Raw genomic sequence first — 14,923 nt, 5'->3', positions numbered from 1 at the left:
CCTCCAGCCTGCGCGATCATCAAGCTCCTCAGGGCAACAGCCTCAAAAGTCTCACTGGGCATGCGCTGAGCCCAGTGATGTAACCTGAGCGCTGTTGCCCTGAGGAGGTTGATGATCGTGCCGGCCGCAGGCGGTACTGCGCCTGCACGAGTTTTCTGGCCTTATAGTGTATTACTGTAGTGCAGCAGCGGCATGAAGCGCACGGTGTCATAGCAACCAATGACGCTGTGCGCTCCTGCTCTGAACAGGAATCCAGCCCGGCATACCACGGACCGCTCTCTCGGCCTTAGGCTGAGTGGTCCTAGGTTACATAAAAAAACATTTAGGAGAAAACCCTTATCATCCTCTTCAAGTGTGCCGCTATTTGCTGATCCGGCTCTATTAACAATAGGAGGGCCTACTGTTTTCTGATTTGGAGGTAATAGCTTTACAGATTGTTCTGAAATGATTTTGAGAGATAATTGAAAAGCAAATTGCAGAGTACTGAATATTTATAAGCATTTTCCACCAGAAAAATAATCATACAATTTCCACATTTCTCTTTCCCATTCTATTAAGTGAAATTTTATCTCTTCAGACGGCAGCAGCAGTAACACAGAATTTGCTGATAAAAGAGAATTGCTCGCGTTCTGGCACAACATCATTATGCGTCAATCATGGTGTTGCATGTGTCACATAGATGTAGCAGAGTGGAACGTGTCATCTAAAGCCTTAGGATTGTGCAACACAATAAAGCTCTGAGTGAAAATAATGGACCTGCAGTACTATGTAAAACCGCATTATGGGTGGGATCACACAGGTTTTTGCTGGCAGTTTTTAGTGGTGCCTTTTGGAACTGTGATTTTTGCGATAAAAAACGCCAGCTCTAGATGTTAGCTGAAAGTGTATGGGAAATACTAAATGCTACTGGCATTTGTGTTTATTAAAGAGGACCTTTCACTACCCATGATGATGCATCTTTTAATAGCTCTGTGCATTCCCCACTTACTAACAATTCTGGAACATCTATTCTTATGTCTGTATGTTGTGCCATTCCTGTATTATTTCTACTAGAAGTTATGAATGAATAGATATTAGCCTTTAGTAAAAGGTACAGAGGAGAGGTAACCAGTTGAGGGCGTGTACCTGCACAGACTCACTCTATCCAATCAGTGCTGCCATATTCAGACTCTGCAGGTACACGCCCCCAACTGGTTACCTCCCCTCTGTACCCTTACTGCAGACTGCTAGCAATTCATTCATAACTTCTGGTACAAATAATACAGGAATGGCAAAACATAGAGTCATAAGAATAGACGTTCCGGAATGGTTATTACATGGGGAATGCATGAAGCTATTAAAATAGGCATGTCAGGTCCTCTTTATGTTTCCCTTTTTTAGTCTTTTTTTTTAACGCAGCATGTTGCGGATTTTGGCATTTTTTTCTGGTGTTTTGACATATCCTTCTCTATGGGGAGAAATTGCATTAAAAAAGGACCATAGTTCACACAACTGCTTAGAAAAAACTGCTAAAACAACATCATAAAACAAAGCATGCGGTATAGAATTTTTTTTGTTTTTTATGGGTTTTTTGAGTGAACAAAAACAGCCTGACCAAATTTGCATGTGAAGGGGACCGATATCATCACCCAGCTCTGCTAACTCTATATTCAGTGCAGTGCACAGAAGGCGGGACTGATCCTCTTTAGTGACATTACATGGATTGTCTAGAAGTATAATAAATGTGGTAAATGTTGTATTATAGGAGGAAGTCAGCAACCTCTGGTACTCCAGTGGTGTTAAACTACAACTCCCAGTGTGCTCTATTCACTTCTATGGGAGTTTTGAGAACAGTTGAACAAGAGTGAATACCGGGAATTGTAGTCTCCTGTAGGTTGCTGACCCTGGTACTATAGCATACAAAGTGGTTAGCACTGCTGCCTTGCAGAGCTGGGATCCTGGGTTTATATCTGACCATGAACAACTACTGCATGGGGTTTATATGTTTTCCCCATCTTTGCATGGGTTTCCTCCACTCTGCAAAAACACACATATTCTACATATTTTAAACCAGCACCTAGATCTGAATACTTTTGCAATTGCATGTAATAAAAAAAAAAATTGTATAGCTACAGAGTTAGTCAATAAAATGTATCTGTATAGTGCCACCTGCTGTTTGTTCTGCTCCTTATTTCTCTGTCCACCTCACTGAAATGGACACATATGCTTAATTTAAATCTTCAACTGTCACCGGCCATATCTTCTGTTAGAAGTTGTGGTAGTTACACTCCTGAAGAGAAACGTCCCCTGAACTGCCAACCTGAAGAGAATCTAGTAGAAAAACTAGAGCAATGAATGGGAACATCTCTAGATCCATGTGAGGTACAGAGCTGGTTCTAGAAATAGGTTGTCATGTACTTTATGATGTTTCATTTTGATTTTTTACATCAATCATGGCATAACCCCTTTAAGTTAATTCAGACTTTAGACAGTGACCGCCAAAAGTGGCAGGGACAGATGGGAGTGACAACAATCTTTTTACGCTGCTGTAGAATATGTAAGCGCTATATAAATATTCTGGGTCATCCAGAAGCAGCGTGGACGAGATCCTCAGCGCTGGAACGGAGCGCTGGTGAATGGCTTTCTTTCTTAATGCTAATCACTTTCAGGGCCATAATTAAAATTGCTTTGGGGGTCGGACAACCCCTTTAAGCATTTATAACATTCACAGTTTATATTATAAAAGTCTGATAGGTGCAACTCCCACCTCTGGGATCCTCACCTATAAGAAGGAAGTTCACTGACAGGTGGCCATTGCAGTGTCCATGGAGCTCAGCTGAGAGGTGGACACACTTTCTGGAGTTACAGAAAATGCCAAACAAGTAGTGCCTGTCACCGCTCCATTGAATGCTATGTAGACTGCCACAGTCACAAATGAGTAAGTATCAAGTATTTATGGCAAAACTATGCAGTTGATATAAATATCTACTTAAGTACTAGTCACTGCTGAAAAGTCCCCATTGTTTACAATGCTGAGCACCTGAATGAGGATGACATTTCAGTGCACATAACAGCTCTGCTCTTAAATGACTATACTATATATAATATACTATATAAACTATATATACTATATAAACTATGCAGTTGATATAAATATCTACTTAAGTACTAGTCACTGCTGAAAAGTCCCCATTGTTTACAATGCTGAGCACCTGAATGAGGGTGACATTTCAGTGCACATAACAGCTCTGCTCTGAAATTACTATACTATATATAATATACTATATAAACTATGCAGTTGATATAAATATCTACTTACGTACTAGTCACTGCTGAAAAGTCCCCATTGTTTACAATGCTGAGCACCTGAATGAGGGTGACATTTCAGTGCACATAACAGCTCTGCTCTGAAATTACTATACTATATATAATATACTATATAAACTATATATACTATATAAACTGTGCAGTTGATATAAATATCTACTTACGTACTAGTCACTGCTGAAAAGTCCCCATTGTTTACAATGCTGAGCACCTGAATGAGGATGACATTTCAGTGCACATAACAGCTCTGCTCTGAAATGACTATACTGCACATTGCCATCAAAACGGCAAAATAGTATTTTCCCACAGACACACATAGAAATATAGTATATTTGCAGTGATTTCTAACTCAAAGCCACAAAATACACACAGCAACATACACATAATAACCCTGTCCACGGACAGGTATGGACATCTCCCTTTGATGCCAGATGATTGCAATTTTTGTTGTCTTCTGAGGCAGAGACAGACCAGTGAAGATTTTTGTAGTTCTAGAGTCTACTAAAATGGACAAACCCTTTAAATGTTCAGCTACAGGATAGAATGCCAGTGCATGCTGAATATTGTCCATACTACATATGTGGAAAATGCTCAGCAATTAATCAACTACTGAGCTCCAACAGCCGACACAACATCCTACAATGTAAACATCTTCTGTACCTCTGTCAATCCTTATCTCTTCCCACAAGATTGCATTTTAATATGCCTAGAGTACAGTATTCTAAGATTATCTCATAACCATTGCCCACAGTCACAGCAGGATGTATCATCTCTGGTGCCAACCACAAGATATCCTGCCAATATTATGTTTATTCCTAAGGGCAGGAAATTATGAGTGACACCATGATATCTTGAGAACCTCATCACACGTCTGGAAAGGCAAAGTGTGTGCTACTGTTCAGATAACCAAATCATTTTCACTCCAAGATGATTCATGTTGAATCCCAAATCTATGATGTTTCCATAAGATAATTGTGCTACCTTCAGGTAGGACAGTGCCCAAAGGCTGCGAAAGTCAAGAAGGCAACTACTACCTTGCCCATTATACAGTATATTTCAGACACTTGCTGATCCAGAGCTTATTTTAGGGATAGTAGATGGAGTAACCCATGTAATTTAAAAGCTAAGGACAACTTTGGAGGGCATTTTTTTACGATTGTATTCGACTCATTTTGGACTAAAAATCATTGTTTTCAGTTGGCCATATTAAAAACTGTGCTGCAGCCACAACCAACGATTTTTAATAGGCAGAGGTCCATGTGTCTGTGTAGGGAACAAATCAGTCAACTGTCTCAAATGGTCTCCATGTCCATGTTGTATGAGACCAAGACCAAGAGTCTGTGTGGAAAAAGAGGGGTGGATAGCCGCATTTACTTCTTTGGGTCCATGTGCTGACCGTGTACACACAGACAGCACACGGATATAATTACATTTGGGTGAATTTGCGTGAAGGCCTAGAAAAGGGGATAACATAGGAACGTGTATGTGGGGAGAGATAAAACTCCCCTTCTAAATACATCTACGTTTCCTTCTTTCCCCTACATCCATATAACAATATATTTTAGTCGTGTGTGTCAGTTGTGTAATGCAGTGAAGTAACAGTAGAGTAATTATCTCACGTTGGCTATCAAGCATCCATATTCCAAGACTGTCTAGACATCTAACTGCTTCTATATCATTTGAGAGATTTCCCTGAAGCATCCGGGAGAGGACCCAGGAAACTCTGAGGACACATGTCGCCATGTCAGTCTACAGCTGAAGTCCATTTGTTAGGACCCTCTAAGTCCCACACTGGATGTGTTTCCTGTTTCAGTGCCACAAAGAAAAGCACATTCAGTCTGGACAGTTCATTAATCACTAGTGGCCTATGTTCCTATTATAGAATAAATGGGCATCTCTCAGAAGCTTCAACAATTGGCCCATTATTGCCTCAGAGGAATTTATATAAAGTTGACGGCTGTATGCGTGCCCAGCCAAGAAGAGCGCTGATTCTGGTTCACGCTCTCTCCCTTCCACTGCTCTTCTACACTTAGGTGATTACAGTAGGAAGATGAATTGTGCTTCTGTAATACTAGTACCATTCGTATTCACAGAATATCATGAAGAATGTGACATAATTGATTTCAGATTTGGAAGGTATTTATCCATACATCACGTAATAAATGTAAATCTCTCAACGAAAGTTCCTCATGTGTTGAAGGTGATGAGGATTTAATAATCAAGTATTTAAAACCCGTGGTTGTAGGACACATGTCAGAATTAAGGCTATCACTAATAATAATATAAAGAGTGCCTCAGCTCTCATAAAACTTACGTCCAGACAGTGTTTAATTTGGTAGAGCAACAGTTTAGGCTCCTCCATAACTGATAACCATAGGCATTTGAAGCCACTTTGATCTCATCTATACAGAACTGGTTTTGATCACTTTATCACCTGAATACCAAAAGGGGAAGACCACCATTCCTGGGCAGACCTGTGAAGGGAAGTATGCATACTTACCTGCTTAACGATGCATGGTTCCGCCTCCTTCACTCCCCAGCCTCTGCTGCTTTGCTCAGGTCCTCTGCTGTCAACATCTGGTTTGATGCCTCAGCAGCCAATTGCTGGCCACAGCAGTGACCTGCCCCGTTTGTGTCATGTCAATTGGTCATGTGACACAAGGGGGGAAGGTCGCCGTTGTGGCCTGCAAGCAGGTATGTTTTCCTTCGCAGGAGTGCCCAGGAGAGAGGGTTTGCCAAACTCCTCCCACCCTAAAGGCAGCCAGCCCCTTTAAGCTGGCCATACACATGAGATACCCATTTAGCAGGCAACTATTTCTCCTAACCCTCATATATACACTTGGCCAAGCACGCATAAGTTCTGAACGGAGAGACGGGAGTAAGCCATTGCCAGACACCCTTGGCAGAGACTTGCCAGACTTGTTCTCCAAACAGGATTGGGCATGTTGAAATCCATCAGCCTGATCCTCATCTACCATGACATCTGTTGTCAGGGTAGAGTCAGGAAATCTCTATACACATTGTATGGTCAGCTAGTCACGCTAAATTTGGCAGATTTGGCAATATACAGCTAATGTGTCTAACACATATGCAGACATACTCTTATGTATCAACCTATTGTTTGTTGCTGCAATCATATCCCATTGTCTACATGGAATACAGCATGGGAGGCCACTCCTAATAGGATGCTGGAATACCCTTATGCACCCTAGGTGTTTTGCCAAATCCGATCCTTAGACCCCATAGTGACATCAAGAGCAACAAAAGTCCTGAATACTGCATCCATGGAAATCCATGATGGGCCAATTTTTATACGTTTATATGACTATAATTTTCCATTGAAGCACACTAAGGCTTTTTTCATATATTTTATGAAAATAAATATTGACATGTTCCACTATATGAAGTATTACGAATGTACAGTATTTTCCCCTAAGAACACTGTTTTTAGGAATGAATACATTGCCTCACAAAGACACGATACAGAATGCAAGGACATCTGTACTGCACACCTATACTGCAATTTGTGAACCACCATGTGGGCCAGACTCTGTATAAGGTTCCAGTCTTCCCATTCCATGGTGGGCACAGCCCATAATAATATTGTATGGTAGAATATATAGAGTATTAATACAGCACCCCGAGGAATCGTTGAACAGGTAGCTGAAAATACAATAAAATGTTAAGCTTTCGAGGCGTACTGGTTCTCCTTATGGACAGCGCCTTGTAGGCATAAAGGAGTCTTAAAGGCCAGGCAATGCTCCTCTGGATTCTGGGGGGAAAAGATATGCAAATTAGCTCTTTTTCTCAAAAGAAAAGAATGTTGAGACTCTGATGCCACCAGATGTAAGGCAGCTCTTCTATAAGACAATGTTCGACCTTTTAAAAGGCCAAGTGTTGAAATATAAGATAGCTATCCTAGATCTGGTGGCATCAGAGGCTCAGCTTTCTTTTCTATTTGGAAAGAGGATGCATTTTTATATCTTATTCTGAGAAATGTTTAGAAAAGCTTGCTTTTAAACCAAATTGATATTATGCAAATATTACTACAGCTTTTCAAAACTCATGATATATTCATTAAAAATATGCGACATGTGTTAAGGAAAAGAAATCTAGCAGCAATGAGGAAGAATATTTTTGAAAACTACAATAATATAAGTTTCTAGCAAACCATATAACTACCAGTCTGTAGTAGATAACCATGCATATTGTTTTGTGGCCTTATAGTAGGTTTAATTTTAGAAGCAATGTGTGCCATATTATATTTAATGTCACCCCTTCTTACTACTTCATGATATCACATAACACCTTCCTCCAAACACTGCATTTTGTCCTATTCTTGTAGGAGAGAAGAGCTTATTTTTCTCAACATCAGATCAACGGAGGTCCAACTCCAGGCAGGGTCTCTCTGTTGGAAGGGTCTGTGGCACTCAAGTGAATGCCATATCATCAGCGTGTAAGAGGAGTCTAAGGGTAAGGCCACATGTTCAGGTTTCTTACTACATTTATGAAAGTCAAAACCAGTAGTAAATTCAAAAATACAAAAAGTCATATTTGCTCTTTCTCTCCTTCCAAAACAGCATCAAGAAACTTGAACGTGTGACAGTATCCTACCCTTTGGCGCTGATTTTGGAATGTTTCCGCCTCAAAATCAGTTCAAAACCACCTCATTTGGTTCAAAAGGGATGCAGGAAAAAAGAAGCAGCGTGCCCTATCTTGGGGTGGAATCCACGCTGAACCTCCCATTGAAATGCATGGGAAGTGTAAAAAAAAAACACTCTGTATGTGTCTGTGCATTTTTGTGTGCTTTCTGTGCATTTTTGTGCACGGATCTGTGCCAAAAACCACGAGCTCAACATTTTTGTACAGCGATTGTTTCTGTTTAAAAATTGTAAAACAAATGCATCAAAAACCGCACCAAAATGTTTTAAAAAAGTGCTGAAAAAATACACAGGTGATTCTGGGCTAAATTTTGTAAGCTGATTTTCAAAAACCATGGTGTGAACACACCCTAATGGTCTTCTAACCCTCAGGCTCTGTTTACACTGGCATCATGGCTCCCATTATTTCAGGATCCATTCCGTTACGTCCCACCATGATTCACCTGGGACTTATTCTAGAGACACATAGCTGTGACTAGACATGTTACACGTACAGGAATCTCCACCGCAGCTTTCTTGCCTACAGCTAATGTTTCATAGTTGTTCAACTGCTCATCTTTGGCAATGTGCTGGTCAAGGAACACTAAGAGGGGACCTCATTATAAAATATAAACTCTATCCAGAGTCTATAAGTAGAAGGTACCAGAGGGAAACGCAGGAAGGTTAGAGAGGTGTAAACTAATGCACCTAGGCCATACACAGTATAGGAGGTCAGATTCAACTCCATCAATGAAATATTCCACTGACATACATCATTACTCGCAAGAGTGAAGCTGGTGATTGTCCCTGACATTATAGTGTCACAATCTTCGGAAAAGATGGGAGACAAAATCCAATCAGAAATTGATGAGAGACACCTTGACCAGATTTAATGAATTTGCAAACATTTGCAGAACACTATTTCAGAGTGACGCTGGTATTATATCATCCAGTATGGATAGGATCTGCCAGTAATATTGCTACTGTGGATGTTGCCAGTACGCACATGGTCATACCCCAGGGCTTCCATGACAAGCCACATACTGGTCACCAGCACATGGAGCTCCCGAGCCACTGGCTGAGGACCACTGCTATAGACTAACGTTCAACATCATAGGAGGCAAAGTGGTTCTCTAATATTCAGTATAGAATATAAGCCCACACATGAACCCTTATAACAAGAGGTTATTACAATATAGAACTGGACCTCATGTCATACAAGGTATAAATCAAAATACTTGTGATACACTGTTTTCTTAGGACCCTACCTAGGCTGACTTCATTTTACAATACATATTGTAACCTATGTGAGTAACAAAATATTAATACATTTATGGAAAGTTGTAATAAACAATAAAATCCAAGGTTCTTTAGTCTTATCAGTAATTAATATTAGACACAAAGCGAAGAAAACACCAACAGGAACCATGATATAATGCTTTTCTATCAACAGATGAGCACTGGATGGCTATAGATATATAGATACCTCAATAGATAGAAAAATACATAAGAGATATGAGATAGACATAGATATGAGATGATACATTATATATTAGATAGATAGATATGAAATAGATAGATAGAAGACTTTTAAGACCATGTGATCATCCATCATTACAGCACAGCACTGGGACTTGTATGATGTCACATTTTACTATATGATATATGCTGCTGTTTTGCTCTTCTAGGGCTTTGGACACATACTGTAAGGAGTGACTTTAACCAGCACACCAGCTTGAGTCAGGCTGAGCTCCACAAAACAAGGCTACCACCAGGAAGTCTATTCTTCCTTGCAGCTTGTCATTCTTAGCAGTGGTAGACCTGAGCTATGATTGATCTGTTACTATGAATAGTCCAAGGAGAACCTAGGAATCTCCTGCCTAGCCACTGCTGACTTTCCACAGGTAGCAGGGGACAGGCAAGGACAGCCATACCATACCATGGAGGAGCCACAACTAACCTAACAAGCTCAGGGCAGCCACTAGAAGAAGCCTGCTCCACACAAGCTCAGTATCTCAGGAAACTTCCATCTATGAGACCCAGTCCTGGCTGCCACCACTTGGTCCTAAGTTGGCAGTTCTACATGGCATGCCCTGGCAGCTTCTCACCTGTTAAAGACTTTCCTCATCCTCTGCAGAGGGCCGGGGCTGGCAGAGATGCTCTCCGCAGGTAGGTTCTCGATGGTGGACACAACATGGTTTGCCTGCTCGGGAATCATCGCGGTTCCAGTCTCAGAGAGCAGGGCGCATCTTCTGGCTCCCAAAGGAGAGGAGCTCGCAACACACTGAGACCTGCTGAAGGAGGTGTGGGCACCAGGGATCGCAGCCACAGGTTTCGAGGAGCCAGCAGGATAAGTCACACGGGGATCTCTAGATCAGTCATAGACGCCTGAGGAGGTGCAGATGATGGGGGTGATGGTTGGCTAGGAGCGCTCCAGCTCTGCAGGTGATCGGTCATCTAACTCTTCTCAGAGATGATCTGTGCAGCCTGTGTGGCTGAGGAGAAGGGAGGTGTGCAGCAGCATCTGCAAGGAGCTGGTGGGCTGTGCTCCCCTCACACATTGTACACGGCACACCAGCAGAGGGCGCCACTCATTACACCAGCTATCGGTACTCCCCAATAGCATGATGGGACTTGTAGTTTCCACCTGAGCGTGCGTTTCAGCACTTGTTACTGCTGGACAGAGCCTCCTCTAGAGCAGGCTCCGGTGGAGGAGACCAGCAGGAACCCTAAAAATGTCACTTCTTCAGGTGCCTCAGCTGTTCTTTTCTGGAAGCAGCCCTTTAAAGGGCTGACTCTAGTGCTCTTACATTGAAGGGTCCTGAAAAATCCTCTGCCCCCACCATGATCACTACCTGCCCAAATCTTCATTATCCACTGAAACACAAGAGATTAATTATAGTTTATGGGGCCCTACCTCATAGCAGTGAATCATTTAATTTTATACCAATAGCGGTCACCCTGACATAATAATGTGGACCTGACCCCACTACAACCTCAAATACAGTACTCTGCAAGGTGTAGAAACAATGCAGCAAATTGCTTTCAGAAATAGAAATGTTAATAGTTTATTTAACAAAATGCAAAGTGAAATCTAAATCAAATCAATATTTGGTGTGACCACCTTTTGTCTTTAAAACAGCATCAGATATTCTAGATACACTTGAACGCAGTTTTTAAAGGAACTAGGTGGGAAGATTGTTCCAAACAACTGGGAGAACTAAGCACAGAACTTTTATAGAATGTAGGCTTGCTCAAATCCTTCTGTATCTTAATGTAATCCCAGACCAACTCCATGATGTTGAGATAAGGGCTTTGTGGGGGCCATTTCATCACTACCATTAAGGACACCATTAATTCTGATCAAATCCCTAACTCCATTTTTTGTTGAAATGCAGCCCCAAACTTCCACCATGCTTTACTGTTGCCCGCAGACACTAATTATTGTACCGTTCTCAAGCCCTTCAGTGAACAAACTGCCTTATGTAATACTCAAATATTTGAAAGTTTGACTCATCAGTCCAGAGGCCATTTTTCTGCACCTCAGTTCCTATGTTTTCATACATAGTTGAGTTGCTTAGCCTTGTTTCCATATTGAAGATATGGCTTCTTGGCCACAATTCTTTCATTTATTCCATAAAGACTACTTCTGGCTAGACTTTTTTGAACAGTAGATAGTTATACCTGTGTCCCGCTGGTTTCTACCAGCTCTGAGCTGATGGCACTGCTGGGCATCTTTTTATTTCAAAAGGAAGTAAACATGATGTGTTTCATCTGCTACAATAAGGTTTTGGCAAATGGAGTTGGGAGCTTGGTCAGGATTAATGATGTTCTCAATGCTTTAAAATATAGGCAGATATTAATCCATCATGCAATACTATCAGGGAGGCGTCTGATTGGCTCCAAATTTATTTAGCAGAAGGACAACAAACCCAAATATGCAGCCAATGTCATTAAGAACTATCATCTGCATTAAGAAGAACAATGAGCCTGGAAGTGATGATATGGCCCCCGAAGAGCCTTGATCTGTCACGGATGGTGTTGCAGAAAGCTGGAACTTATAAATAAACATCCGACTGGCTTGATTCCAAACTAAAGAGCATATGGGTGAGCCCTATAAAACCCCTAGAGCTCTCCCTGAATGCTATGCCCATGCAAAGGTCTTTATGGTAGACGATTGTATGTCCACGTCTATGTGACACCTCAAAACTCTATAATAGTGAGGGGACACGACCACCGGCTCCCTGCACTTAATACGGACGGAGTCAGGGTCATCTAGAATCAAGCCAGCAAGGAAACACAAATAAAGGAAACAGACTTATCTGAGGAATCAGCATAAGCAGGCTCCAGCAGTGAACAACTCATCCAGGAAGAAGTATAAACCGCAAAGTGAGGCAGTATGGGAGGGAATATAAAGGGACACAATTAGTGTAAATAGGTGACAGCTGGGAGAAGGAAAGGAGATGACAAAGTGAAACCAAAACAAAGAACGTCATGCAAGAGGTAGAGAAGAACATCTAACAGACCTTCTTACAGACCTGGCGGTGACAGTACCCCTTTCTCTACGGGTGGACTCCGGACACTCAGAGCCCACCTTCTCAGGATGAGACCTATGGAAAGCCCTGATGAGACGAGTGGCCTTAATGTCCCCCACTGAAACCCACATCCTCTCCTCAGGACCATAACCCTCCCAATGAACGAGGTACTGGAGAGAACTGCAGATAATGGGAGAATCCACAATCCTAGAGACCTGAAATTCAAGATTACCATCAACAACAATCGGAGGCAAAGAGGAGGGTACAGTCGGTTGGACATAAGGTTTTAATAGGGGCCTGTGAAAAACATTATGGATCTTCCAAGTCTGAGGAAGATCAAGACGGAAGGCAACGGGATTGATGACGGACAAGATCTTGTAAGGCCCAATAAACTTAGGACCCAACTTCCAGGAAGGAAGCTGTAATAGCACCGGACGGGGTTAAAAGCAGAGTGTGCTTGGCATGCATGCTGTACCTGCGCTCCCTGGACTTTATGTGGCTGTCATGGCCCATAAAAGGTAGGAACTAGTGTTAGGGACCACTCATGAAGGCAACCTTGACGCGGTGAGTGGCTTATTACGCTTTGGCCAAAATGTACACCAATGCCTTATTCAACATCCAGCATAAAGGCAAGGCAGAGTGCTGGTTGCAGTGTGCGATTGCATTTTGTGTTTTTACATTTATATTTCTATCTCGCCATAGCAATCTGCACCTGCTAGGGGTTGTGCGGGCTGAAATTTTCCATATTTTTCTCTTTGTAGTACGTATTGGAGGCGTGGCGATCTCCAAGCAGTCAAGCACACCTGTCCAGAATCTGCCCCCTGGAGGCTGGTTTTAAAGTCAGTATAAAACTGAGTCTGCTTATACAGCACCTACCAGTAACCATTAGGTTCCAGGAGAAGTATAAAGTGGGCTCAGCATGCATGTGAGTACTTGCATCCCTGGATCCGATGAAAGCTGTAATGGCACCGGACGGGGTTAAAAGCAGAGTGTGCTTGGCATGCATGCTGTACCTGCGCTCCCTGGACTTTATGTGGCTGTCATGGCCCATAAAAGGTAGGAACTAGTGTTAGGGACCACTCATGAAGGCAACCTTGACGCGGTGAGTGGCTTATTACGCTTTGGCCAAAATGTACACCAATGCCTTATTCAACATCCAGCATAAAGGCAAGGCAGAGTGCTGGTTGCAGTGTGCGATTGCATTCTGTGTTTTTACATTTATATTTCTATTTCGCCATAGCAATCTGCACCTGCTAGGGGTTGTGCGGGCTGAAATTTTCCATATTTTTCTCTTTGTAGTACGTATTGGAGGCGTGGCGATCTCCAAGCAGTCAAGCACACCTGTCCAGAATCTGCCCCCTGGAGGCTGGTTTTAAAGTCAGTATAAAACTGAGTCTGCTTATACAGCACCTACCAGTAACCATTAGGTTCCAGGAGAAGTATAAAGTGGGCTCAGCATGCATGTGAGTACTTGCATCCCTGGATCCGATGAAAGCTGTAATGGCACCGGACGGGGTTAAAAGCAGAGTGTGCTTGGCATGCATGCTGTACCTGCGCTCCCTGGACTTTATGTGGCTGTCATGGCCCATAAAAGGTAGGAACTAGTGTTAGGGACCACTCATGAAGGCAACCTTGACGCGGTGAGTGGCTTATTACGCTTTGGCCAAAATGTACACCAATGCCTTATTCAACATCCAGCATAAAGGCAAGGCAGAGTGCTGGTTGCAGTGTGCGATTGCATTCTGTGTTTTTACATTTATATTTCTATTTCGCCATAGCAATCTGCACCTGCTAGGGGTTGTGCGGGCTGAAATTTTCCATATTTTTCTCTTTGTAGTACGTATTGGAGGCGTGGCGATCTCCAAGCAGTCAAGCACACCTGTCCAGAATCTGCCCCCTGGAGGCTGGTTTTAAAGTCAGTATAAAACTGAGTCTGCTTATACAGCACCTACCAGTAACCATTAGGTTCCAGGAGAAGTATAAAGTGGGCTCAGCATGCATGTGAGTACTTGCATCCCTGGATCCGATGAAAGCTGTAATGGCACCGGACGGGGTTAAAAGCAGAGTGTGCTTGGCATGCATGCTGTACCTGCGCTCCCTGGACTTTATGTGGCTGTCATGGCCCATAAAAGGTAGGAACTAGTGTTAGGGACCACTCATGAAGGCAACCTTGACGCGGTGAGTGGCTTATTACGCTTTGGCCAAAATGTACACCAATGCCTTATTCAACATCCAGCATAAAGGCAAGGCAGAGTGCTGGTTGCAGTGTGCGATTGCATTCTGTGTTTTTACATTTATATTTCTATTTCGCCATAGCAATCTGCACCTGCTAGGGGTTGTGCGGGCTGAAATTTTCCATATTTTTCTCTTTGTAGTACGTATTGGAGGCGTGGCGATCTCCAAGCAGTCAAGCACACCTGTCCAGAATCTGCCCCCTGGAGG

At 42.5% G+C, this 14,923-nt stretch overlaps 1 protein-coding gene across 1 annotated transcript in view; it reads right to left on the bottom strand.

Moving 5' to 3' along the window:
* The window catches only part of SLC35F1 (solute carrier family 35 member F1), a 336,892-nt gene extending 326,454 nt beyond the window's left edge, over window positions 1-10,438 (bottom strand). The window contains exon 1 of the mRNA XM_044292308.1: window positions 10,055-10,438. Coding sequence (XP_044148243.1) covers window positions 10,055-10,164 — 110 coding nt within the window. The 5' untranslated portion in view covers window positions 10,165-10,438. The remainder of the gene's footprint in view (window positions 1-10,054) is intronic.
* Window positions 10,439-14,923: the final 4,485 nt, after the last annotated feature.

Source organism: Bufo gargarizans, chromosome 4, assembly GCF_014858855.1.
Source record: "Bufo gargarizans isolate SCDJY-AF-19 chromosome 4, ASM1485885v1, whole genome shotgun sequence".
Taxonomy (NCBI): domain Eukaryota; kingdom Metazoa; phylum Chordata; class Amphibia; order Anura; family Bufonidae; genus Bufo; species Bufo gargarizans.
The sequence above is the reverse complement of the archived record's forward strand: the minus strand, read 5'-3'. Positions and strand labels throughout refer to the sequence as shown.